This window comes from Trichoplax adhaerens, genomic scaffold (genome assembly GCF_000150275.1).
Source record: "Trichoplax adhaerens TRIADscaffold_21 genomic scaffold, whole genome shotgun sequence".
Classification (NCBI taxonomy): domain Eukaryota; kingdom Metazoa; phylum Placozoa; class Uniplacotomia; order Trichoplacea; family Trichoplacidae; genus Trichoplax; species Trichoplax adhaerens.
In genome coordinates, this window is record NW_002060962.1 from 1120628 (window position 1) to 1147204 (window position 26577).

At 32.3% G+C, this 26577-nt stretch overlaps 4 protein-coding genes across 4 annotated transcripts; 1 reads left to right on the plus strand and 3 right to left on the minus strand.

Moving 5' to 3' along the window:
• Positions 1-1011: 1011 nt before the first annotated feature.
• On the minus strand, positions 1012-3510 carry TRIADDRAFT_61185 (uncharacterized protein; the record flags this gene model as incomplete). The annotated part of the gene is made up of 6 exons (XM_002117136.1): positions 1012-1575; positions 1855-1980; positions 2100-2319; positions 2478-2564; positions 2645-2801; positions 3471-3510. The coding sequence occupies 6 exons, from the start codon at positions 3508-3510 to the stop codon at positions 1012-1014; spliced, it is 1194 nt and encodes a 397-aa protein (XP_002117172.1).
• A 5127-nt stretch (positions 3511-8637) lies between these two features.
• TRIADDRAFT_61186 (uncharacterized protein) lies at positions 8638-11873 on the minus strand (the record flags this gene model as incomplete). The annotated part of the gene is made up of 5 exons (XM_002117137.1): positions 8638-9078; positions 9217-9342; positions 10164-10250; positions 10425-10480; positions 11828-11873. 5 exons carry the CDS (start codon positions 11871-11873, stop codon positions 8638-8640), a joined length of 756 nt encoding a protein of 251 aa, XP_002117173.1.
• Positions 11874-16117: 4244 nt separating this feature from the next.
• TRIADDRAFT_61187 (uncharacterized protein) lies at positions 16118-18307 on the plus strand (the record flags this gene model as incomplete). The annotated part of the gene is made up of 5 exons (XM_002117057.1): positions 16118-16432; positions 16613-16746; positions 17582-17659; positions 17790-17856; positions 18263-18307. The coding sequence occupies 5 exons, from the start codon at positions 16118-16120 to the stop codon at positions 18305-18307; spliced, it is 639 nt and encodes a 212-aa protein (XP_002117093.1).
• Positions 18308-19741: 1434 nt separating this feature from the next.
• On the minus strand, positions 19742-26185 carry TRIADDRAFT_64329 (uncharacterized protein; the record flags this gene model as incomplete). Its single annotated transcript, XM_002117138.1, has 17 exons — positions 19742-19823; positions 19935-20026; positions 20096-20133; positions 20216-20291; positions 20663-20758; positions 20838-20921; positions 21029-21133; positions 21206-21295; positions 21404-21518; positions 21689-22017; positions 22120-22188; positions 22316-22634; positions 23034-23097; positions 23231-23342; positions 23539-23628; positions 23768-23955; positions 26170-26185. 17 exons carry the CDS (start codon positions 26183-26185, stop codon positions 19802-19804), a joined length of 1905 nt encoding a protein of 634 aa, XP_002117174.1. The 3' UTR covers positions 19742-19801.
• Positions 26186-26577: the final 392 nt, after the last annotated feature.

Genomic DNA, 26577 nt, shown 5'->3' on the forward strand with positions numbered 1-26577 from the left:
GCATCTTCATCATGATACTGCTTTAGCTCACTAAAATACGATGATGAATTGAAAGTGAAGGTATAGTTAGCGCAGTGAAAACCACAATAGTCTTGTATGAAATAGTTTATTAGGGACTAGCAACAGCCAGATGGTTAAAATCGGCTAGTTTATTGCAAGTAGCCAAGCAGTGCCACCGAAAACTGTCATACTTTTATTGACCAATCCATTGACTTCTTAGTGTTTGTATATTATTTCTTAATATCAACAATATCAAAGCCGCAGTGAAATGAAAACAGGCCGATGAAACAATAGTTTTACAATGTTTAGTTTAATATACAGCTAAGGTTATGCTCTTCACTACCACTTATGAGCAGGAGATTGTATTGATGGAGATTATGCTATCAGATAGACTAAGAGGAAGTAATTACGATGATCGATTAATCGGATGCACAACTTATTAGGGTTTTGAACTGGTATTGGATCTAAACGTTTATAGATAGCAAATCAGTCAAAATTAAAATTTGTCATTCACAGTTTAGTATCGCCGTGTCAAAGTGCAGAATATCTGCAACAGGATTTTGATTCAGAAAATCAAATCATATTAATGTGATTGTACGTGTGCCCTGCTGTTATACACTATTATAATTACTAACTTAAAATAGTACTATATTCCGTACAATTTCTACGCATTTCGCTAGTAATAATTAATAAGGGAACTAAATCGCAAGTAATAATTAAGAACTTTAGTCGGAATACCTTAAGCAATCATAAGATCTAGATATTGACCGATCTACACATGTAATAAGGCAAGATCGCATTAATAGCATGTAACATCGGCATCATTTGCCTTTTATGCCTGCTAATGTTATAGGAATGAAATACTCTGCAGTAGAGCAAAATAACAAGATAATATTTGTATGATTCAGAGTATATTTTTCGCTTGCACGAAACCTGCCATGCCATGATTATTCATTATCAAATTGTTTCCATCGAATAAATTGCTTTAGCAAACAAATAACAGCCATTATCTTATATCTGAGTTTCGGCCAAACCGGAGTTATACTTAGAATCGATGAAGAAATAGCTAGAAGAGGCTGAAGTTATACCATTATTCGTAGGTGTCGTTGGGTCTGTCGAAAGGTTGTTTTGATTACATTTAATCATCAGTCTTAAGCAGGCGGAAAGGATTCGCTTTGAGATAGTGATTGCTTTATCTTCCGGAATCAATAAGATTAGGAAGCTACAGCTAATAAGAATTGCTCCAAGGATTTTTAAATAATCAAATATAACATGATGCATTGCAATATCCACAATTGCATTGCCAGGTATTCCAAGCAATAAACCGATAGCAACGAAAACAGGATAGCTAACTGCTGTTCCTAAAAATGTTAGAGCATGAATTGCCACTCCAAATGCTGCGGTTAAGTTGAGGGAATCCCATGGCATAACATCCCAGTTTAAAGCTTCAAATCCAGTAGCTGAGAAAAGCAGTACAAATATCCACCCCGACAGTAAGACAGTCATACTAACGGCACTGAGTGCTAGTAATGTCTTACCAAAGCAGGAATCAGGCAGTACTCTTTTCAAATATACCTATGCAAATCGATAGAATAAACACCCCAGAAGATGTTTGTGTTAGTTTTGCTTTCAAAGCAATTTTACCATTTTCTTTTTAATGTAGTTCTTTGTTATTTAGCAGTTATCTACGTAAAGTATTAATAACTAAATTAAATTTACTTAAAACAAAATTAAATTAATGGACGCCAAGCTCAGCACTTCGCAAAATGTTAGTATTAGAGGTAATTAGATTTATAAGGGATTTTAGAAAAGCTGCAGAGAATTTTATAACGTGTAGATGATTTTAAATTTTACCCTATATAAAGCTGAAAGCAATGCTGATATTAAAGACATGATAACTCCAACTGTACCAGAGCCACTTTGTCTATATGAAATGGCGTAGAACAGCACGCCTGCAATAGCTAGAACGACAGCAATTACCTGTTGAAAGTATAAATAAAGTTCAAGTATTAGCTAGCAGTATCAAAATGAAGAAATTTGAGAAATCTTGAGTATGATACGCTTTAAGTGATGATTCATATAGAAAGTAAAGATCTTACCCGCAGAAGTATCACAGGTTCTCGTAGCCAAGTCACAGACAGAATATATATCAAGGCAATGTTCACACTTAGAATGGTTATGTAATCAGTTGGTGATACCATTTTTACAGCGTAAAAGAAGCAAGTATAAGATGCAGCTAAAAAAATGGTTATTGGTATAATTCTGATAATGAATCCTTTCGTGAATTTGCCATGATATTGTAAAATGGACGAATCTTCCCTATTTAAACCATAGGTTAATAAAAAAAGCGCTAAAATCAATTATGTTGCATACTACGGTTCGTATCATTCCAGTTTGCTTTATGAATACTCTTCAATTCGAGAACATTATTGAATCTCTAGATCTTGAGTACTAATTAATACTGTCAATATACTCACTTCCACATTTCTTTTAAGGATTTTCCAAATATCATGCCAATTGGACAGTAGAGTGGATAACAGATGACTGTCCATGATCTAGCATACCTAGTACACGTAAATATATGGCAACAAAATGGAGAATTTCAGATAGAATAGAAATAAATATGTTTACGTTTTGAACTTACCACGTAGCAAATGCTATAGCAGTAAAATTTCCCGATGTAAGATCGCGGCCAAATTGACCTTCTAGTACTACAGCAACTGCCAGTAGTAGTACTGCGACCAAACCCATTGATGATTTGATCGAGTACGTATTGCAATGTTGTTTGCAAGCTTCATCTTCTAGATAATTAATAAACAGATAAAAATGATCTCAGTTGCGTAAAGAGTTTTGCAACCGCAAGACCTTTAAACAAGTTGCTAGTTGCCAGTTGTAGTAAAGCCCCAAATACAGTATATCCAAGACTAAGATTGCTAGATTGTACGAAAATAGATGAATTGTATGTGAGATTTTAAGATTGCATGAATAATATGATTATAATTATTGCTTGATAGTCCGTGATAGTTGTTATGCGAACCGAACATATGCATTAAATTAAAGTTTACAAGAAACTGTAGTTCTTGCTTCATTCTGATTTTGCTTATGTATGTACTGAATTAAGTAACTTTCTCACTAGAGAAAAATCATATTGAACAATTTTAAAAGTTCCTATATTCGTGTGATGTAAAAGATTGTAACCGAATGATATGTAAATACATGATCTTGATCGACAGTCGAGTTGATATGAATAACTATAGCACTTTGAAGCTGTTCTGCTGAGTTTCGAAATTTAATTTCTCCTGTTATATCGTTATTACTTTCTGAAGTTGTTAGTAAGACCACAAGCTGCGCGAATTTTGAAAAATTCGTGCCATTAATATGAAACATGTCATGGTGTATTATTTATTCTAAAGAAACCCTGCTTTTTTACTTTAAAGTTAAAATTCAATTCCTGATATACCGTCACAAACCTTTTTCCGATATTTGAGTTTGATTTTCGTTTTCTCTCATATTTACTTATAGGATACTAAAGTTATTGATAAATAAAAATGAAATTGCAATTTTTTGATGATTTATTAATACGAATTGAACCCGATTCTGAGCTCCTGTATGTACTGAAGTTAGAGATGTTGTTATTAATACACATCCTAATGACTATCACGATCAGGGTTTGTGTATAATTAAATGCCCCTTGCTATACAGAAAAAAAAGTCAAAACCTAAGAAATTCATAAATCTTATTAAGAATTGACTAAGGTCACGTATAAGATATTACATTCAACTTTACAATACAATGTTAATGCTTATCTTAAAACTAGAGGTGGCATTATAACGCTGGGAAATGATTGAATAACTGGTTCTGAGACATACTTGATTGCACTGGAGCTACTTTAAACATACATACTATTATCAATTGCTCATCAAGACTCATAGATTAATAGTATTAATTTTACTTCCATTGATTAAGTGATAGACAAAACTACGGCTGGGAGGGAAGAATTACGGTGCTCAATGTTACTAGTTTGTTGAATACTCCCAAGGGTGCAAATTTTAAACGAAGATATAAACGGATCATTTAAGAATGCATTAATAATGTAAATTTACTGTTTAGCAGTACCCCATATCTTTGAATCCTTAGATACTATTGCTACTGGTATCGTGTATCAATAAAGTAATGCATTCTCTCGATTGCGCTCCCCTTCGTTAAATCGATAGCAATATCACACGGCTACAATACCATAGAGATTTCATCGTATAAACCTTTCCAATATTTACTCATAAAAGAATATTCGGGACGTGTTAATGGGTTGATGGTTACGGCATTTAAAATTATGGCACGAAGCCTTCATATTTTGCTATCAGCTACTATATTTTCGCTAAATCATAATTATAATAAATTGAATACAAAGAATTAATGTAACAGTGGATGAAGTTTTCTAGTCAAAAACTGACTTAACGCAAACAGAATTAAAATTTTTAATTCCTAGTGTGCATACCAGAAGCTATACAAAAGTTTATATTTTACATTCGTTAAAGTATGAATTTAAAATCATCATCAAACTATTTCGTACTTGTAAAGTAAAATGAATGATTAGTCTTATTTTATACTAATTTACTGACAATGTGATAGATTGAAAATCAGTACCTGATGGCGGTAAATGGATGTTTGTTGCTGATGCTAAATAAGCGTCGAATTAGTCCAGAACCTTAAGTAATGTCAAGGCAATTTAAACAATGTTTGAGTGAGAGATAAGACAGTGGTATTATTTATTTTTCACTAGATTGATAATTAGGCGTCTACTCCAGCTTCTTCTATTAATACTAGTATTCAAAAGCTTTTTCTTGAGGCCAAGGAAATCAAGGTACGATAGAGCTTGTGAATTAGTAATATCTCTTTAAATGAATTGTTGCACTAAGGAAAACTGATCTTGTCAGTTTAATTTGTATATAAGAATAATGTTTAGGATAGAAAACTTTTTCTTCATTGTCTCATTTTTTTATGCATGTTGATAATTAAATTAATATTGTAAGCATGCGCCTGAAACTGGATAACTTGAAGTTAATAGGCTAATTTTCTATTTTCAGACTCTTTGTTTATTAATAATTCCGATAGAAGAGCTCAAGGGCGTTGCTTCATGTTGTATATTTTTACAGTAATTGCTCTACAGAAAAATTCACTGTTAATTGTACTCTTTATGCTGAAGTAAGAATGGTCTACAATGCTGAAAATTAATCGTAATCAATTTGCCGACGATCATAGTTGATTTAATCGCAATGAAAGGTTTAGACAAAACATTAGTGGCCGCAATGGTTTCCCTACTACTGTGATTGTAGTTACTAAAACATCGCGTATCATAATAGCTTTAAAGTCGGACCCTCTTTTAAATCATATTTTCTAATATGTAAACCTTGAAGCCAACTTTAAATCACTTAATGTGCTATAAACTGCAATTTTTATATATTTACATAATTTTTTGCAACCGAGTAGCCAATTAAATATAATATCTAAGCCAAAACTTGTTGATACTTTATGGCGATTACAAAATAGGTTTCCGTCTAAGTCGGATTCCAAGTAATAACAGCTACCTTGCTTAAAGCAAAATGCCTCACAGTAAGATTTAAAAAGAACTACATTAATATGTTACAACTGAAGCAATGTAATAAGTATAGTATCAATTTATTCAAAAACCAGAGATATTATAAAATACTTACGAAGTGATATACCCGTATTATTCTAAATATATTCAGTAAGCTAGATGGATAGCTATATTCTTACAACTGCAAGAATATGCTGAAATAGAACTTGGTTATTTTTAGCTACCAGAATTATTTAAACTAAATGAAAACAGCAATTAAATAATAATTTAGGCAACACTGCTAACATTCGTAGCGATTAATATCTAGCTAAGGCTATAACAGGTTAAAGGTCCGAATTATAAGCTAAGATAGTGCTCTACAATACATTTTTATTGTGATGTTTGAATACTTTAATGATATGGAAGATATTTTTATTGTAATATAGCTAGAAAATGCAGCTAAATTTGGACAGTAGAGAATGATAAATAACAGGACAGCACTATTAAGTTGTTATGTTTCGAGTTGACTAAAGCTGCAGGATACGTAATCCTGCTACAAATTCTTACCGAATTGGAATCAACATGGATCGAGATCTCTAGCTTGAATCAGCTACAGAATATTGGTCAGATAGCAATCAGCTTACATCAATTATGCTTTAAATATAATAAAAAGTGAAGCACTTTACTAAGATGTAATGAAAGTAGTATATTACCTTCCAAACATAAATAGAAAAACAATATATTGAAGTATTTTCAGACAAAATGGATGCGATTGAAAATTTGTCGGTTCAGTTTATATATTTTGTTCTTGGACTCTACCACTGTGCGATAGGATCTATATTAAGCTACAAAATAAACTGTGAATATCTCGGTTCTATTTTTTGTTGCCAAAGTGTCTTTGATATTTTCTGTACATGAGCCTACTTACAGTAGCTATAGCTATTAATATTGGAGTTCTACACGACTGAAGTTCACGTTGAAGATCAATGCTTATTTTAAAAAAATGAAGGATTTTATGGCCTATTACCAGGAAGCAAAATACTAGTAAACATCGCGGATTTATAGAAATAAATATTACCTTATACTAGTAGCAAAATTTAGAACGGAATTATTTACATGATTGAGCCGGATACTCTACTTTCACTAATACTATCATCTTGGTTTGGAGTATTACATTAACATTGCAATAAGACGTTTCGAAAGCCTAAAGTTATCTATTGCTCTTCTACTGAATGAACAGTTATTAAATGATACTAAACGAAGAAATACGCTGATGCATAAATTAAATTTTAAAATTGCATTGGATAAATTTTATTAGCATGGCGAAGCACAATTTATATTAGGAATGAGATTATTACGATTGAAACCACTGTCTTCGAATTCAGCTGCGATAGTATTGCAATCTTTTCAATAGAAATATAAAAATAATTTCCAAACAGATAATAGCATTTGGAAATTTGATAAATAGCTTTAGTAACAATCAATGTCATGCGAAAATGTGTATACAATATCTTCAAGGTAGAAAAAAATTCTCCTCAATAACAATTCTCTTTGTACCAAAAGTTGACTATAGTATTAAAATTTATTTTAGAGTTGAAATATTCATAACAATTTAACAAATATCTCTTGATTATACTTATAATTACAGCTAGATCGCATCGTATAAAAAAAATTATAAGGTAGCCTTAAGACTGTACTTACTGGGTATATTTAATGGACTAAAGTTCTATAATAATCAGTAGATTAAAATTAAGTGTTAATTAACTGATTATCTGATAGATCAGTAAAGCTAAGATCATATAGGCTAGATATCAGAAAAAATCTTGAACTTTGCAGTTATTCCCAATTGCTTAAGTGGTAAAAATATACTTCTTGTGATATAACTCAGATAATAAACGATCGAATTGTGGATTGCCGATCTGTTTATACTGAATAATCGTTCATATGTTTATGTATCAATGGCACTTTGTGAATATTCATTTTGAATGCCCGCGAGAACTTGTAATTTAAATAAAATTTAACATTTAAATTTTCTATTTTTGCATATTAAAGACTTTTAGCAGCGGCGCCTTTGCATAATTAAATATCGAAGATTGGGTTAATTAATTGTTCTACATTAATTACAATTGCAGTAGTTGATGATTTTTGATCTGACTAGGTATCTAAGAACAGGTTAAGAAACTACTATAAACAATCAAATTACCAAAATTTCATGAAATACGGTACTCTAGAAACCACCAACACTGAATGAACAAGTACTTCGAATTATGATGGTGCAAAATTAAAATATTTAAGTTGACTAATAACTTAACCCACGTGGAGACATTAAAATGTTATGATCATTCACAAGATTGATACTTAATGAACAATGACGTACACAATTCTGGGATTTACAAATTTTATTGTTTTGAATATGTGCTCAAAATAGCGCAATGAATATACTTAAACAGTTATAATTGGAGAAGGTTAATTAAAAATTTATCTTTAAATAGTATTACAGGTTTAGACTAATTCTATGAAAATAATGTATGCGTTAGTCGATAACTATTTATTGCAAAAACAAACGTATATCAGGTACTGCATATTTAGAATATAACAGATCGCAACTTCACTCTCATGATACTTGAAAGGCAAAGTAAATTCTGAAATTATTGCTAAGTAACGGCTCTTACAGCACGAAGGATAAAATAAATGTCGCTCAATTTCAATTAGAAAATACAATTATCAAAATAATTTTTAAATACATTTAATCCGAATATGAACGCACATGCGCAGCTTTGCTATTTAACCTTCTTTATCGAGATTTTATACATTTAAAATTCGCTGTATTACGTAAGTACTGTATATATATACATTAATTTCGAAAATCAAATTAAAAAATTAAAAAATACGATTATTTTTGTCTTGTATGATTTTAAGGTCGAATTAAATAGAAATGCAGTAGCAAATTATTTTAATTTAACTTAATAAAGATTTTAAAGAATAATATCAAGTATCTATAGCTGACTCATAAAAGGTAGCTAAAGTATTATTGCAGTATTTATGACCAATATTGTGCAGAATTACAGGGTAACTTTTCTATAGCAGCAAGGAACCATCCATCGTGATAGACGACGCGCTTTATCAACTGGAATTAGTAATATGAGGAAGCTTGAACAAATAAGGAATACGCCAAAGATCTTAATGCCATCAAATATAATATGACGATATATTACATCCACGAAAGCATTGCCAGGAATACTAAGTAGCATACCAACTGCTACGAATATTGGAAAACTCACGGCAGTACCAAGAAAAATTAAAGCACTGACGAGGAGAGAAAATATAGAAGTCACATTGAGCTCATACCAAGGGATAGTTTCCCATTCGATGGTCTCAATCCCAAGTGAAATCGCTACTAAAATTAGTGGCCATGAGAAGAGTACAATAAGAGCGCAAACTACGGTGAGTAAAAGGGAAGCTTGACCAACTGATGGGTCAGGAAGCACAAGCTTTAGATATACCTAAAGTCATAATAAAAGTTATAACGTAAGTACTTACAGAATTAGCCGTTGAAAATACATATTACGTCATATGTCGATAAGTACTGGCTAAGTAACATATTTAATCAATAATAAACAAGATAAAATTAAACATTATACCCTGTAGATAGCTGTCAAAACTGCAACAGATAACGAAAAAATGATTCCCAAAATGCTTGATCCATGTAATCCGTAAGAATAAGCGAAGACGAAAACGCCAGTCATGGCTGCAACCACTGCAATGACCTATGGAAATGTGATTTAAATATTATATTTACCTGAGGTTTTCAATGGCAATGTATTATTGTAGAAATATACCAAATAATACAAATTTAATTATGTAATTTTATTTCTGTAGTAAAACGAAATGTTTCAAATTACCCTTAAAGCTAGTAATGGTTCTTTTAACCAATATATCGATAGAATATATATCAGTGCAATGTTGACAGCCATTACAGCTGAACAATCGCTAGGAGGGCTTATATCCAAGGCATAATAATAAAAGTAATATGCGGAATTATAAATTACGGTTACTGGGAGGACTTTTTTGAAAAAGCCTTGTTTATAATTTCCGTCTTGCTTCAATACGACACAATCCTCACTGCGAATGGAAAATTATTTTAAGTTTGTTTTTGCCAAACCGATGATTTCATTACAGCTGATCAAATTTAAAGCTACCATTTTGATATTAACAGCGATAACAAATAATAATATAATATGCAGTAAGCTGTTTAAGAATTTTAGCATTAGTTAATATCAAGATACTAGAATTCGAATAGATAGAGAATAAGTGTCGATTCTAGCTTAATTAAAGAATAATACTTTGTAGACACTCCTTTCTATTAGTAGATTTTTATTCATTACTTGTATCGCACGCGAAAAATATTTCGTCTCACTGATTTTAATAATCATTGTTGATATATCCAATTTATGATCTTTATAAGCTAATGACCTATTTCTTTTAAACTGATATAGTGACTAAAATCCTTGAATCAATTAATGTTAAACTATAATAAAAAGTAGTAAAGACTAATATTTATTTCTATGTGGTGAAAAATAAGACGAACCTCCACATGGATTTTAGCGATTTGCCAGTCATAAGACCAAATAGGCAGTAGCAAGGATATATTAATATCGAGAAATTTCGTCCATACCTATTATTTATATGAAATATTCAATTAATTGTCGTCATATTTAGAACATAAGAATAAATTTACTCACCAGGTCGCAAATGTAAAAGCTGTAAAATTTAATGATGCCATAGAATTCGCAAACTGTATTTCAACTGTACTTGTTATTGCCAATAACAAGACTATCAGGAGGCCTACCCATGTTTTCGCAGAACTGCTACTACTCTTATCAGGTTGCTCACTTTGTTCTGCTTCTATTATCATCAATTCAAGATAGTAAATTATCGAGTTTAGCTAGAAAGATATTGAAACCAATCATATCTGATAGGATATCTTAATTTGGAATGATGGAACTCTTTAACTGCAGAGTAATTCACAGTCATGACAAATGAATATTATTAATACAATATTCTACAGTATCGAAAGGGTCCACTAATATTAATTCGTACCAAAATTTTCCTAATTAATCTATAACTTAAAACTGAATACGACAGCTAATATAAATATACATGGAGATTTGATGCTAGTATTTAAGACATGGAATACTTCGTAGATACTGTCTGCAGCTAAGTAAAGTGCGTGTCTGATTATCATTTATGCTTAGTCTGGTAGAAATTTAATGGCTAAAATTAAAATTGGGTATTAGAAGGGAAATAATAAATCGTATGGTAGGCCTCAGTTAATATATTTAATAAGTAAAGTGATCTAGCAAGGTAGATATCATCAAAATATCCTGCTAAACTACATAGATGTCAAAAGGAATTTATTTTCTTTCAGATGTATAATTAAATTAAGAAATTCGTAAATTAACATGATGAACTATCATATTTAAACTCGTAATTCAAAGGTAAATTTCAAAAAAGTCGAAGCAATTGTAGTTGTTAGTAGTCTTATGAAATATTTTCGCTATAAGTAAATTAAAAAAAATAGCAATGCACATCCATGCAAAGTATCTATCCAATTCAAGTTAAAGCTACTCATAGTTGTTAACTACATGAAGAAATAAATCCTTAAATAAATTACAAAGTTAAGAGCAATATGGGTACATTCAATTTAAGCTTATGCAGCACATGGATGAGATTCATACATTTAAAATAAACAGAATCTCCTTCCTATAATTTTGATAATGAATGCATACTGCGCTATTTATTTATAATAGCTTGTGCTATCGTAGAGTTGATGGGTAACATGTTTCATTTGTAAATCTATGTCAGTCTAGTAAATTTTTGTCGACTTTGTCAGTACTTTACTTTCACATATGTAAATTGAGGTTAATCTTACGGTATTATAAAAAATTGATATTAACTCAATTACGACTAGTAGTTAGTCCTAACTGAGTGATAATACACGTATGCAGCAGTAGGCACATTGATAGTATTTGATACGTATTACTTTAAACATTGATTTATAGTATTAGCTCCTGATATCTTAAAATATTATTACATGTTCTATATCCGTTAGCCAGTTCTATATACATTCATGATATTATTAGGATTATTCTAATTATGCTATGCTATTCGAAAGGATAAAAAATAATTCTATTTTATGTACATGTAATAATTTAGTGTATAGTTTGTAATGTGTTCATGATTGATTCGCACCTTTAGGACATTCGAGATCTATGTCGACTTTAACTTGTTTGGTCATGTTGATGGTATATTGGTTAGCTAATTTTTTGTAGTGATTTCTTGGAAAATAATAGTTCTAAATTCATGTACAAAATTATAACGTAGAATGCATTAACAAATCTTTCCGGAAAGGGTAATCTAGTTTTTAAGAATAAATCCACGCTAATGTTAGATTCGGATTGAATGGAGGTATCTGTTATGATTAGAATTATAAAATTTTTTTAAGATATCTTTAATTAAATTTCGAAAAATCTACCTTGAGTTGAGCTGATGTTAGGCTTTAACCTTCGTAATTAGAACCGTGATTGAAATTCACGATCACGGTAGAAAATGTGGAGTACTTGTTGCTGACGACGTTTATTCGATTTGATCTATCAGTAAGCGTGGCGAGCTTAAATAGTTTCTGCTTCTATAGAATACATTGCTATTAAACCGGTTGTTATTTATGTTATTTAAGAGGGCCTGCTGGGTAGTAAGTATCATTCTCACGGTCTTTCTCTGTATATAGATGAGTCTGTACGAGTCTGTATAATTTAATTTTTAGTAATGTTTAATTTAGCTTGAATATTTCTTTCATACTAGTAACAATGATTCTGTATATTTAGAATTTGCCTTGATTAAACTTACTTTGCAAATTCATATTAAGTGCACTTGATATCGCCCATACACGTCAGCATTTTTTCTGATTTCCTATAGTATCATTATAAAATTTCGCTCACGCTTGATAAGTTAGCCCTGAAACCAGTTTTCATGCCTGCAACTGGTTTAGTAAACAGGTTTATTATAAGCAAACGGAATGCAAGATAATTAGGCTTTTAGGATAATATTTTATAATTTAACTGCAGCTAAAATGCTTTCTAATTGGACAGAATGCCACTTAATGTAACCAAAATGACGTAATCCTATCAACTTTATCAAGATAAGATTACTAATATTTGAAAATATTTTATAAAATCTAATGACTTCTAAAATGCATTCCAATTGGCAGGATGCTTACTTAATGTAGCCAAAATGATGCAATTCCGTGAACTTTATCTAGACAGCATCTTTAATATTGTTAAAAATGAGCTGTTCTCATAAAAATGAATAAATCTACCTTGTAAGTTAATAGTATCATCTCTCCATTATTTGTTTAGGAATCCATACGAGGCCTTACAATCATAACTAGCTCGTCAATGAAATAATATACAGATGCTATGTAATCAAAGATAGTATCTGGTTTAATATTACCTTTAACCCTGATAATTTGTATCAGAGTACAATGTCTTTTTATATTTAAAGGCAGATATTAACTCTTATAGATTAACTTAAAAAATAATTTTAATTGCACGCTTAAAACCTTCAGAAAGAAAATTTTACTATAATTTAAAATCAAAGCTGATGATGTAATGATATATCTGCGTGTAAGAGAGCAATTAAGAAAATTTAGTTGGATGATAAAGTACTGTACATTTTTACATTCCATTTTTGTAGGTTATATCGAATGAAATTATATTGCGATTGTACACTTTTATTTGGGACATCAAATTATGTCGATAAGAGAATAAAGCATCCTAATAGAATAGAATAGAATGTTGTGTAAATTATCGCATCATGGTGTCGCATTGAAATTCATTCGTTTAGTAAAACAGGCTATTGTTAGACAATTTGCGTCGAAATGTAATTCTTATATTTGTACAGATGTAAATAATCATCAACACTTAGTAGGCAAGTGCGGTAATCCTTCACGCAACTTTAATTTTGTTTAACTGTATTGTTACATCAATAAATAAATAAGCGTATACTAATTTCTGAAGGTTATATCTCCTATGGTGGCTTATAATGATCTAAATGAAATGAAGCTGTTAGGAATTGCAACACCTTAATTATCCTGATCAAGAGAGGCTTCCCGCTACGTCAAAGTCTGGTTTGATCAGAAATTCTATCGGATACATCATTAAAGCAGCCCTAACATAGCCTCAACTTTCTTGATAAACCTTTCCTGATGATTAAAGGGATCTGGTGTTAGTGCATCTATCGCAAATCAGTTTTTACAATGGATAATATCTGTGCTGGATTATTTGGTAGGAATTCAACTAAAGTATGTTTATTTATTCAAATGCTGGTTTACATTTTATTAATAACAACTCGTGATAAGCATCGGTTTCTGGCTCTATGTTCATCCAAGTCAAATGGGTCACACAAATTGAGTTATAAGTTTGGAGGACTGACAGGGTAATTATTAACGAAAAAGGGTCATTGTTATCTAAATTATTATCAATAGTCAGCAATTGCATTTATCCTTCTTCGAGCTATATAGTCGCCCAACATATTGCCCAGCTTCGGGATTTACTGCTACTGATAATCTACCATTATGGTGCAATAAGCAAATCTTGCAGTAAATTACACTCTAGACTTTAATGCGTGATTTTGGATGCTTTCCTTAGTCAGAAGTCATTTTTAGCGGTTAAACTAATCGAAGCTATGTTTAAATCTGTTTTATTAGCCTTAAAAAATCTCGTCAACATTAGCTAAGAACAATTTGATTATTATCTATTCTAGAAAAGTTTTAAAGTGAAAAACTGTATGAGTATATTAAGAATAGCTTGCCATATATGCCTATCGGATCATTGGTAAATACCATTCGTCTTCAAGATATAAAAGTAGCTTAATACTCCGATCAGAATTTTTTATTCTAAAAGTCCAAAAGTAGTATTGAAACTCTTATAGCCATGAAAGGTTTTAGTATAGAAAGTTACTGTAGAATAGAAATAGATTTATCTGAAGTATTTAAAATGTGCTCAATCAAAGGTTCAATCTTGGTGTTTGTACTAACGAACAAAATTTTAACCATAACCGAGTAGATATTCTAAATAATTATCATTACCCAGTGCCGTTATTTATGCATGGCTTGCTTTGTATCGTTCTCAGCTCATTTCTGCAGGGGCTAAATTTTATGATGTACAACAAAATATATTAATCATAGCCTCTGCATGTTGACTATGTGCTATATCACATATTGATGTGCAAGATAAGCTAGACTTGGAAAGGTGGCTAAGCTAACGTTAAATTTCTACCTCATGCGAGATACTGTGTAACGCACTCCCAAAATTTACAATTACCGTACATTACGTACTATAAAACTAAAAGGACAATAAATTTATAAATTAATAAGGTAGCTTATGAGACCAAAGTTCTAATTTAAAATATAATTAATTACCTAAGTACATTAGGCTATCGGATACATACGGCATGCAAATAGCCATATGCCACCCAATACACGTAGTGAAATTCTGTTCCAGGGTAAGGCATGAAGACATTGTCTATATGTTATAGATTAATAGACGCAGGAGTAATTAAATAATAGGAAGGTAAGTATCCGTCTGAATAAAATAAATGTAGACGTGACAGATTGTGTTTACGTATTTTCGGTCTTACTATTTGAATATGTGCTTATCGCTGGCAAACATTTGGGTTTATTGCATGAAGGTTACACCGGACTTATAGCTATTTTATCGAAGAGCATCTAACTCTGCAGATATTACTCAAAGTATAGAAACACTCAAATCAGAACTTGAAAGCATTGAACATTTTGTGCTGGGTATCATTGCTAGCCACAACAGCAACAAGCAACAAATGCTCATGAGTTTTGATGTCTTTCAAAGGTTAGATCTGATGCTCTGTTCTATGCTTTACTGTTCAAATTGCTTGTAGTGCACAAAGAAATTTTAAGCACAAGCTTGACATCAGGTAGCGTTAAATTTGTATCACCTTGAAAACAGATCATGGATTGCTGTTTAGTCATTTTCTTGTGATAAGTCTACAATTAAAAGCTAAAATATCTTCATAACAGCTACTACAATATTTATGAGAGTAATCTGAATACCTACAAATATAAATATACCGAAGACTTTCATATGCAGATGTACAGACATGCAGACACACAGACTAATCGAAGTATTATTCAAATCAATGCTCTAACTAGTCTAAAAATGATATTTTATATTAAATTACAGCTCCTAATTTAATTTGCATTAAAATGTAATTACTTTTTTGAAATCAAGCATATACAGTAGAGATTATTATTTCATAATTAATTTATTTGCAATATATCAGCGTAAGCCATGAAAATGTGAGCTAGCTATTGTACATATTTTATGTACGATGTAACGGTATTTATAAAAGGATTCTCAAACAAAGTTTGTCAATTATTTCGGATCGGATATCAAAAATTTTTCCAACGGCTGTTGTGAATCCAAAGCAGAAAAAACGATGCTCTCAGGAATGTCTGGAGAATCAACTAGATCTCTAAAGGCTAGGCGCTCACATTCTCTTGGTGGGCAGATCAGACCGCAAAGATTAGAACACGATAAAGATGAAGATGTTGATGAAGGAATGGATATTGATGAGAAGACTAGATTGCCGCCACAATCGTCTGCAAACCGCTTTATGAGTCTCTTTCGTTTTACCAGTCAAAATGGACATCAAGGCATTCCTCGAGAGAGTAGTAGCGAAGGAGATATACGTTCCATTGGCACCAACGACAATAGTATCTCTGAAGATGCAAAGAAAGATAAAATAAGAGATGAAATAACTAAGGTTAGACCTTGAGAACAATGTTTCGTACAAGCATTTCCAAGTATATATATATATACCTTCATAATACAAAAATGCTACATTTCATAGTAACTTGAGTGAATTTATAAGTAACGCGGTTAATCCATCAGTATAACAATACAATATTGACAGTATAAAAATTTCAATTTCGTAATATCTTAGCTGGAAGCGGAAATACAAAGTTTACATCAAACGATCGCTCGAAAAGAAGAGTTATTAACAAATCTTCGGAAGGAACTAGGAGTTACTACAAATTCGCCCTTTACCCAGTTTAAAGAGAAATTCCAAATGACGTTGTAAGTTGATTGTATCCGGTAAACTGATCCAGAAACAATACTATTCCATGATGTGGTATTATGTGTTTATGTCAGTAAGCTTTCCATCAGAGAATTAAATATTCTGCTCTTCTTTACATATATTGTATCAAGTGTAGCACACATTTAAAGCAAATTTTGGCTTAAGAACAAGCGAAAATTTGAATTCTATTTTTTTACACCTAAGTAATTTATACGACTTATTCAGTGCCATTAAATGCCTTAGGGACATATGGCAAGATGATGTCATCAATTAGCTTACATTAACCATTTAGCACATCTAGTTGAGCTGTAGGTAGTATAGAATTGGTGTCGTTTAGAGATTTGTGACTTTGGAACTAGAATAGCTGTTAGCTATTAGCTTACATTCACATTTAACTGCAGATCTTGTCTATTAACTTCTATCACATAAATCGCCATCACTCTTGCACATTTGCTTACTCTCATCGCCCTCAACTTTTATATCTTATTGACATATATCTGTTTGCCTATTTTGTAAGATCTGGAATTACATCGGAATGTTCTACACTATATACTGTACATCGTATTTTACAAGCACCATACTCTTTACTAATGTAACTACTGTAGCTAAATCAAGTTAAAATTATCGCAGTTTACTTGAATGATTACTCACTGTGTATTATGATGGAATGACCTTGTAATAATCTCCTGCTGTATTACAGTTACTGTACTACAAGAATTGGCTGAAATCATTACATATGATCTTTGTCTTTTAATCTAAGAATTAGTTAACCAGCTACGATGCAGCCATTCGTCCAAGCAGATATGTTTGACTAGATTATTTTTCATACTTTAGCAATCTGAAGAAGTCCGGGAATCCTGAGCCTATGCAATCACCGCAAGATGAAAATATTACGATGAAAGATCGCTTCAAGTATTTGATTGCTAAATTTATAACATAAAAGATAGCACTTTCGACAGTACAATTAGATTTCCTCAGTAAAGACTTTGTGGTAAAATAGTTAATGATGGAAATTGATCCGTTATTTCTGCTTATTACGAAGGGAAGGTTCAGAAAATACGATGAAAGTGATCGAAGAGAAATTTCAGTCTGCCGGTTCTGCTTTAAAAGTAAGTAATACTTGCTGCTAAAGTTGGGTCAAGTTAAACCGGTTGTTGTTACTTTGCAGCACTATGAATTGAGTTTCATCCTGTTATTTAATAAATACATAGTATAATGTATTGAATAATAAAATTTATAAACAGAACGTGCAGGCATAAGTTTTTATACGAATGTATACCTTCTAACTGGTAGAAAACAAATCACAAGCATTACTTAGATTTAAGTGATTAAAGATTCAGCTTTTTCTAAGAATGTAACTAGAGGTTATTCTATAGACTTAACAGATTCTTCATAAAATGACACAATTTAATGTTATCAATATAATGCTACGTTGTATTCTAGCTAATCCAAGTTTTACAATAACTTTTCAGAAAGGAAAACCTGATTGAAAGAACTTTTATTTTTCATTATTAGAGATCAATCTGGAGGAGATCCTTGAGAGCGACTACTGGAACCTAGTTCTAAGTGAGAGTGGTGCTTATTTCCATCGCAGGAAAACAGTGGTGCTGTGAAGTATATATGCATAACAAAATGCTCAAGTTATCTCTTGAATTTAGATCTACCGGCAAATTACAGAATTTTTATCGACTTGAAACTTGACGAATAAAAGTATGGAGATCAGTAACATACAGTCGATTGCCAGGATAAATGTTGCTTATTATTATTGCATCGATTAGTTATTTCGACGACGCACCACTATTTGTGGATTTATATAAAATATTGGACATTAGCCGTATCTTATATACATATATATACGTATTTGTTGTATGTTATGTTAATATTTATCTGTTACTATATATCCATAAATTAATTAATAAAATTATTCATGAAATGATGCTTTTCCTTGCTGCTTTATACCAAATTGTCATACTGTATATAGCTTGCTGAGGGTCAGTGTCGTACTATTACCCAATGATTTAGTAGTTTTGACTTCATATCTACATGCAAGTTAGAAAAGAACATTACTAGTTACTGTAAGCCTATGCAATTAGTCACTGATTTATGAAAGTTAGGATGCTCCATAGAACCAATACCATTGATTACTACGTACAATAGGAATTCATATACAGATTTAAAGTTTTCATAATTGGGTTTATATTACGAAAGGGTTGCCTATTATGCCTCACTGAGATTGAAATACTCGTATGATTATATATGTTATACATCGATATGCCCGTAAACATCAAAATACTCGTATAATGCTCCTAATTTTTATGTTTCATCGAAGCTGATGGCAAAGAAACCACCGACTCCCAATCATATCCATTGATTATATAATAATTCACCAGGATTTACCGGAGAAAATTTTAAAAATTAGCCTTTAATTAAACGTGTAGAGGCAATTAAGAATATTTCGATCAAATTATTGTTATTAGTACAGCGCATGCCTGCTATCGATTTAATGCTCAGATATATACCGACAAATTTATGCTTTCTAACACTTTGAATAAAATTGGTCGTTACCATAACCATCTCCCACTTACATCGCACCAGAATTATTATATTATCAGAGTATACAGTAAAGTAAATTTCATGCCCTGAAAAGTTTGCGATTACAATCTGACTTCGATAAGTGTCTTACAACTGAGTCTAGTTTGTGTACTACAAGCTCGGTAAAGAACAACTATAGCCACTGGTGGCGTAAATAATTATATAATTCTTCGAAAGGAGTAACAAATATGTAAGGTAAATATGTTTCTTGCAAAGAAGTTTAAGCGCCATTGTTAGTTCCTAACGGTATACGAAAGCAATGGACAACTTTTCGACGTCTAACACACCACTCAAGATCTGATATCGCCTATTTAGTGTATACCCGTAACAACATATATTGAAATTCAAAGACTAATTCGTTTTCGTAAAATTCATAAAAGTTTATTTTTAAGAGGGGGATAAAAATTTTTGTTTTACAATAATTTCGTAGACTTAATAACAATTCAGATCTTTGATTCACGATTACCTCAGTTCCTTTTTCATCCTAGAGTAAAATATATTGCAGACAACGATTAGTGATCCAAGACCCAAGAATATTTGTCTCTTAAACATGTTTATCATGTTTAAGCAAAAAATCACGAGCCTTGTAAGTTACCTATCATTGGCAATGGACCTTAGTACTGAAGTTCCGGATACGAACGTAATTCCACCAATAACGGCAAGATATTTCAGAGTAGTAAACATATTCTACAATCAAAGAAGTTGCGTTAATATTTACAAATTGAAAATATTCGATACTAATTAATGGTATCTTACCAAATTGGTCCAGTAACAGTAATACAGCAAAAAGATGGCTATTTAGGAATTAAAACAGTGTTAGTATACGTGTGTATTATATAGTTATCTGATTGTTGTTAAGTTATTAAACTAACTTACCACCAACTCCTAAGTGAAAGACGATATTTGGCAACGTAAAGGAAAAATTAGATACATTTGCTCCGAATAGATTCCACTGTAAAAATTAAAAAATAGGCCATTATAAAAATACTCGAATTAAGTAGCTCTTCATATATTACATCTGTTTCTAAGAAAATGTGATCTAATCTTAGTCAGTAAGTCTTATAAAACAGAAGAAATACTGGTGGATGTAGATTAATGATATTTGCAATTTGATATTAAAGCTTCCAGAGATAATCATTGCCCGGCAGCCTTTGTATTGATCAAATTGCAGTATGACATTAACTGTTGCGAAACATGACTGTCTTTCAACTGTTAATGATCACACTTTATACAACAATATTTTCACGTTGATACTAAGTTTCCATCGAAAGGTAGCAAGAACGATAACTATAAATTCGAAATACTGCAACAAGCAGCACTTACCATTACAAACATAATCACCAAAGGTGATAAAACTAGTAGGGTGAAAGCCTTAGATACGAGCTCTGGAGGGCGTTTTTCGGGAACACGGAACACATGCTAAAATCCCCCAAAATTTTTTAGATCAGTGAAAACTGGATACATCGCCTACTCTTATTGAGTACATTAATTCAAGAACCTGTATCTCTGGTTTAGAGCTTGGAGGAATTTTTGTCGAAGGAGCCGCAGCACCAGTCGTAGTAAACTTTAGACTAAGACTACCCTGGGTGATTCATGTAAAAAACAACATTAAAACTATAATCTCTCTAAAGAATAAAGAATACTGTCCTTTGTAATATACACGATAATAATAATATTGTTGATTATTACCACTTTCCAATAAATCTGGTTGGAAAAAGTAGGATCGCCGATAATTACGTCCATAGAGTAGTTACCACTTTGTGAGTAGAAGGTTTTACGGAGTTCGGTAATGTCCTGATTTTAAGTATTAAAACTGACATTACGATTCGATAAATAAGATTTACTACTATGTAATAGCATACATACCAATTCTAGCGATAGCAATTGTTCATTTCGGTTAGTGAATAAGAAAGAACGATCTACATTACATTTGTCACATGCCAATCTTAAGAAAGCCTGTGTTTATCAAGAATAATTTCATTATTTCCTTTAATTTTATAATTATCATTTTGGGAATTATGGATACAATATAAACAATAAAATGATAATATTACTATTGCTAACCTGTTGAGGTACAATTTCCACATTTTTTTCAACATCTTTAACAATAAATTCAATTGCTACATTCGAATGCTCATCTGCTTGAATATTCGAAGCTAGTCCTTTTGGAAAAGTCGCCCTATAATACAAATTCGACGTGGCAAAAAGATACATGAAATTATTGATATAGATTTACTTCAAATATAGAAGTAGTCAAAATTATTACAAGAATGATATAATGTACAAGGGACTATTCTTTCTCGATTACAGTAATACCTGACTGTACCTAAATTTCAGGTACACACGTACCTTGCTTCTTTCTGTACTGAAGCTTGGTCTATGTCGCTAGTTTTTACTTTGAAGGATTCAACAGCAACATTGACAACCTTTTTAACTTTAAAGCTAGAGTCTTGTAATCCAATTAATCGTTTATCTTCCACAACAGGTGCAACATTAAAATGAACAGTATAAAATCCACGTTCAGGCTTCATTTTATTAAAATCAAACTGGTATTCACCAGCTGATTTTTCTACAAGATCAACATCACTTGCGATGGTGTTTCCTTCAGTGGACACAATCGAGGTAGCTTTGACGTCCATTTTTGGTAAAGGTTTCCCTAAGATATTACATGCTTTCACCTATATTTCAAAATCATTGGGTTTAGCAAATTAATTGAATAAAATTAGGATGTATAATGATAATTACCAATAAACACAACTATTCAGGCTAAGTTAACTTACGACAATATTTCCATCGTTTTTCCGGATGAGGGCTTGACTAGTCAGGACAACGCTTCCGGGAATTTGAAACTATTTATTAACATTTTTAAGTTAGATCACATGTTGACGTCACATTATGCCTCCTTTGATAATTCGAATAGTTATTCAGTATTGTGTGCATTTACAAAAATGAAAATCTACAAAGGAAGTTAACTACCTTGTTTTCAGTAAAAGCCTGAAGCCCAAGAGCAACATAGTATGCGTTTCTAACGGATCCAACATGCCTCTTGCTAACAATGTAATTGGCAAGCTTAATTGCTTGATCATTGTCAATAGCTGGAGTAAGACCTCTTGCATAGCATAGACGGTACACTCCCGTAACAAATAAAATCGTATCTCGAATCCCGCCATCAAACTGCAAATACTTATCACCAATTTCATCGGCTTGATTTAGTACTTCTCCTATGGCATTAGGGATTGTGCCAATATCGGCATCTTTTGGTAAGAAAGCTGCGGCATGAAAGGCGAAGCTGTGACTGTCGTTAATATACAAAAAATGACAGTAAAACAACAATACAGGTATCTCAATACAGGAAAAGTTGATCATAGTTATGAAACTAATATGTAGTTGTAAATGTTTATTGCATGGTTTATCTCCCTGATTACTGTCACATAGTGACTACAGGAAACGCAAGGAATATGCAATTGCCGACAGCCTGGCGTACTATGATTTCTCGTAGTACGCTAGCACGGCTTGATATCCAATGCATTGGCTGTGGACTATACTTCATAAAGTTTGTGCGCAAAGGCACTAAGCTCCGTAAGCCAAATGGGCAGCGCCAACAGAGGCCAGTCCGTTGGATGCCCTCATTGGAAGACTGGTGAAGCAGAAGCTTCAGATGTATTTAAATTAGTTACCATATAAATTTTCTAACCTTGCAGTGCTATCATCTTTTTCTAGTGCAGATTTCAAGGATTTAACCACCATAGAGGCATCAACTACAAGACAATACAATATCAACATTGTAATTTCATTATCACTGTAACGTTCGTATGCAGACTGCAATCACTGAAATTAGGTGCAACATACATAGTAATCAATAGAAAAATTGCTAAATTTATTTCAGTATACCTTTAAGATTGAACTTTGTTAGAGCACCGACAGCTTGATAAATCAAGAATGTAGTGCGGCCATCAAGTATAACATCATTTAGTACTTTTTGAGCATCTTTTGGGGGTGTCAACTAAAATTTGACATTAAAAGCATTTAGGTTAGCAAAACATAATCCACAGTAAGCAATGCAAACGTTTTATAATAGTTCTACCGTAGACCTATGATCTGTTAATCTGTTTTTGACTGCACCTTAATTCACAGTACGCGGCGGCATTAAACAGATTACAACGTTCATAATTTTCTCGATAGAAAAACTAGACACTTACGTTGCATTTTAAACTGTCTCCAATAAACGCACCAAAATATAAGTTAACGAGATTCGAAGTCATCGATTTCTTGATAAATGCACAAACATCCTAGTAGAAGTTTTATCATCGTCAAGTGAGATAAACACTAATACGCTTCGTAAACAGAGTTAAACTAGATTGTATCAAGCTTGGTTAAAGAGTGCTATCTTCTTCTACATACGTATTTAGTCATTAATTTATATCATACCTGGTTTTCAGGCACTTTTTCATTGAGTGCTTCAAGACCAACAACAGAATAGTATGCAGTTACTAAATCTTTGTAAGGTTGAGCTGCCTTCAGTTTTTGAATTAATTGCAGAAGATCATTTTCTGGCACGACATCAACCTGTAACGCTGAACAGCAGATTACAAAAAGCGAGAGAGCCAAACAAATCCCTACATTGGAATCAGTAAATGTATCGTATTACGTAGGATCAAGAAAAATACCTGAGACGTCGTCAAATATTCATTCATCCAATTATATTTGCGTTTAATTTTACACCGTACATTTCCGTTTGGTTCATTACTAAGTATATGATTTCTATAGCTATAGGATACAGCATGGATAAATAGATAAATATTGTAATGTACTTTTCGACTTGTGCTGCTTTACATTTCACATGTTACGTTTCTGCAAGAGCGAATTAATTACTAATCCCTAAATAATTACGGCTGCAACAGTTTATGCTTACTAGGATATTATCAGAGTCAATTACAATCTCTCGCGCCAATAAACATTATTCAAGTAACCGGTTGTTAAAAAGTAGATATAAACGAATCAACTGATGTCATTGCTGTATTACATTACCCACTACATACTGCCGTCATGAGCGTGTTACAATGTAATCCAAACGTTCGAGAGTACTGATTAATTTAAGCATCAAGCGTAGTGTATACAGCACTGCAGTAGGCCACTTACGGATGCAAATTACCACAGTTGCGCTACAGTGCGACCTTATCAAGCCTGTTTATCCTTAATTAATCAAACTATGGACAGGACTGTACTGTACACTATTTCCCGATGTAAAAAAAGTACAAACGAAGGCCCCTACTGACAGGTGTGAGAAAAAATAGACAGTACCGCACGAGTGTACGTACAGTACAATACACTGTACGCTACAGTATAGTACTGTATGTATGTACTGTAGGCAAAGAAGATCATTTCCTTCCTTTTTTTTTACCTCCATGATAACGTACTGCTCACGTGCTCGAAACTCACAAGTGCAGAACAGTACTTTACCATTTATACTGTACGATACACTAGCGGGCGTGAAGGACTACACAAAGGAAAAAATTGAAAAAATCAATCAACCGACAGAGTAAAATTTCATAACCACTGGATAGTTCAAAATCACATGTTTTTCAACTAGTCTAGCATTTTTTACCTTTAAATCGCTCTAAAGTACGTTAATAAGATCCCGTTAACATTCTATAAATTTTATGACGGATTATGGATGAACAATCTATTTTTAATGTGATTCACTCTAAATGGGTAACAAAATTAATTACGAAATTAATTTATTGAAAGTCGAGTACGGTATGTAGATAGTGTAGACTAAGTTCTCAAATGCAGTTTTATTCAAATAACGTTTTTTCCATAATATTTCGTCTATCTACACATGCGAAAGCTGAAGCTAGTTTAAGCAAAATTATCGAAAATCAAGTAATCCCTTACAGCAACCCATCTTAAATCTTTGCGATTCACGGAACCATTTCATAAGAGATAAAATTTATCTTGAACTCATGGCCAGCTAAACGTGTACGCATTGAGAACTAAGTCAAACGAAATAACTACCTCTTTTGATACTTTTTTTGCTATTCTTAAGTCAAAAATAAGTTTTGCAATTGATCTGCTATAGACTCGGCACCAGGGAAGTATAAACTTTGTAGTCTGATGGCCTTTAGTGTACATACAGTACTCACTGTGAACTAAATTTACTGAAAAAATTCAAGCACGCGAAAGCCACGAGACGAAATTAGAGTACTGTTCTGCTAGTTGATCGAAGATACCGCAACGACCTTATCTATTTTAGACTATATATTTATCAAGGGGAAGCCATACGTCTTTCAACTGCTACTTCAGCACTGCAATTTAAAATTTTAGGTAGAACTATAAAGCCTTATGAAAACGTGTTCATATTGTGAATAACTATGCTGATCGCTATGCAGGCTAAAAGTCACTACACTACAGTCTATTAGGCTTGATCGAAGTTCTTTTCTGGATTATTGAATCAGTCTACCAGGAACATTTTAATGTACAGATAATTAAGAGGCCCTGAGTAAAATGCAAAAATTTAACGAACATGACATGTGTATTTGAAAACAATTTTCATTAACGGCTAAGGTTGATGAAAGCTTGGGAGTTGCCACGTGGCTAACTTAAAGAAGATTCTCATAGCAAACGAGACACGCTCAAACGAAGGATTGATTGTAAAGTGCCGCAATTACTAATTTTTAGTAAGTATAGCTACGAGCATGAAATGCATCGCCTTGCCTATGTTCTACCATGACTTACTTTATAAGGTCTATTTAGTCCATTAAAACTATGAAAAATTCAAATTGCTACTCTTTAAACAGCATCAATGATAAGTAACAACGTCAAATTCATACCTCGCGTAGCTGCCATCTTCCGCTTCGAAAAATAGATAGATCGTCTGCAATGCGCTTATGCTCAGTGTACTGTATTTACAGCCTAGGATCTTGACTAATCGTACTGTGTATCAGTCACCAGAAGTACAGTACATTGTACACTGTACAGTGTACAGTACTGTAGAGTACAGTATTTTTCTTTTCGTTTACAGTACTGTACAGTACAGTACTGGACATTAGTACGGTAGCGTACCGTCTGGACAGAGGGCTTTCGCTACATGCTTTAACCTTTAGTTTTGTACAGTACGCCGAGTTATCAAATACTGTACTGTACTGTACTGTACAGTGTACAGTATTTCTGCTATACAGTGTACTGTACTGTACTGTACTGTACAGTGTACAGTACAGTACATAAAAAGAAGGGTCGCT